The sequence below is a fragment of the Etheostoma spectabile genome, chromosome 4 (assembly GCF_008692095.1).
Source record: "Etheostoma spectabile isolate EspeVRDwgs_2016 chromosome 4, UIUC_Espe_1.0, whole genome shotgun sequence".
In the NCBI taxonomy this organism is placed as follows: domain Eukaryota; kingdom Metazoa; phylum Chordata; class Actinopteri; order Perciformes; family Percidae; genus Etheostoma; species Etheostoma spectabile.
In genome coordinates, this window is record NC_045736.1 from 3,386,523 (window position 1) to 3,388,208 (window position 1,686).

General features: G+C 38.8%; 1 protein-coding gene across 1 annotated transcript in view; it reads left to right on the forward strand.

The window, feature by feature from the left end:
- The window catches only part of agr1 (anterior gradient 1), a 6,928-nt gene that overhangs the window by 2,878 nt on the left and 2,364 nt on the right, over positions 1–1,686 (forward strand). The window contains exon 5 of the mRNA XM_032512981.1: positions 996–1,072. Coding sequence (XP_032368872.1) covers positions 996–1,072 — 77 coding nt within the window. The remainder of the gene's footprint in view (positions 1–995; positions 1,073–1,686) is intronic.

Here is a 1,686-nt window from a genome sequence, read left to right on the forward strand (position 1 = left end):
GCTTGTCTAAATGTTCATTTGCAAACTTCAAACACTGATTTTTGTGGTGAGGATGTAGAATAGGGTTTCTTCTGATTACTCTTCCATGAAGACCATATCTGTACAAGTATCTCTTAATAGTGGAATGGTGTAGGAATGGTGTAGGCATTGCCCCACTCCAGTGTCTCCAGGTCTTTCTGGATGGATCGTGCAGTCAAACGTGGGTTTGGACTTGCTTTTCTCACAATCCTGCGAGCTGTTCTGTCTGATATTTTTCTTGGTCTTCCAGATCTTGCTTTAACTTCCACTGTTCCTGATGAATGCCATTTCTTAATTATATTCCAAACAGAGGATATTGGCATCTGAAAACGCTTTGCTATCTTCTTATAGCCTTCTCCTGCTTTGTGAGCGTCAACTATTTTCAGTTTCAGTTTTATAGACAACAGCTTAGAAGAAGCCATGGTGCTGATTGTTGGGGCGAGGTCAGATGAGTCTGGCCATTTAAAACCTTAAGATCAACATCACCTGGTCTTTCCAGACGATGATTGAGAACAATCCATGACGCTGTCAGGTCTCAGCTTTCCAAAGGGGGGCGGTGCATGCTATAATTATTTTGAAAGTGTAAATGATGGAAATAAAATCTATCTTGTGATATATTATACAAATGCCTAATCTGTCATTTAATGCCTTTTGGAGATTTTTCAATCTTTTTTTGGTTTCTTTGTGCACATTAATAAAAAAATGTACCTGGCGTGCCCAAACTTTCAAGCCCCACTGCACAACCCCACTCCAAAAAATCTGAACTATCACTTTTAAGTGACCATGATCTGTGATAACTGAAAATGATGGATCACATTTACAAATCCTGCATGCACATGTGTTCCTTTTTGAATCTTTATACTGAAGGTGGGTTGCATTTCAATGGGTGATGTCTTGGGAGAATAACAAACTTAATGATACCTTAAAAGCCGTTTATTTTAATCTCATATTTGAGCTAAACTGAATTATTTTAACAGCCCTGAAGAAGGCATTTATTGCTGCAAAGTCCATCCAGAAAATGGCCAAAGAGGATTTCATCATGCTCAACCTGCTGGTAAGTGCTGTAACTGATATAAGGGTAAGGGTATGATCTCATTTTATCGGTCTGTATCATAGACTGTATAGAAATGGACAAAGCATCTGGTTTGGCAAAGTGCTGTAAATGAGGAAATGCCTCAAACGTGCATTCTATCTGAATTCTTAAAAGGAGAATTCCATTCAATTTTAACACGTAGCTCTGTTGTTTGGATATATGTAGTGCTGTCAGTTACAAGAAAAATGAAAACAATCGGTTCTGCCTGCACTGAGTTCTCCTTCTGCTAGATTTTGCACTTAACAGGCCTAAACAGGACACGTTTTAAACGTGTTTTTAACCTCTTAATATGTTGAAAATGTCATTACCAGTGTCTAGCCATGTGCCGTTGTTCCTTCCAAGTGAACACAGCAAATTTGACTGCAGTACATGTGACAGAAAGGCTTGTTTCAACTAGTGTAGACTTCACCGGAAAACAGGAAATAACTAAAAGTATGTGCACTGGCTGAATTAACACAACTTTTCTGCCCTTCTGTCGTATCTACTGCAGTCAAATTTGCTGTGTTCACTTGGAAGGTATAATTGCACATAGGTAGGCACTGGTAATGACATTTTGAGCATGTTTAGAGGCTAAA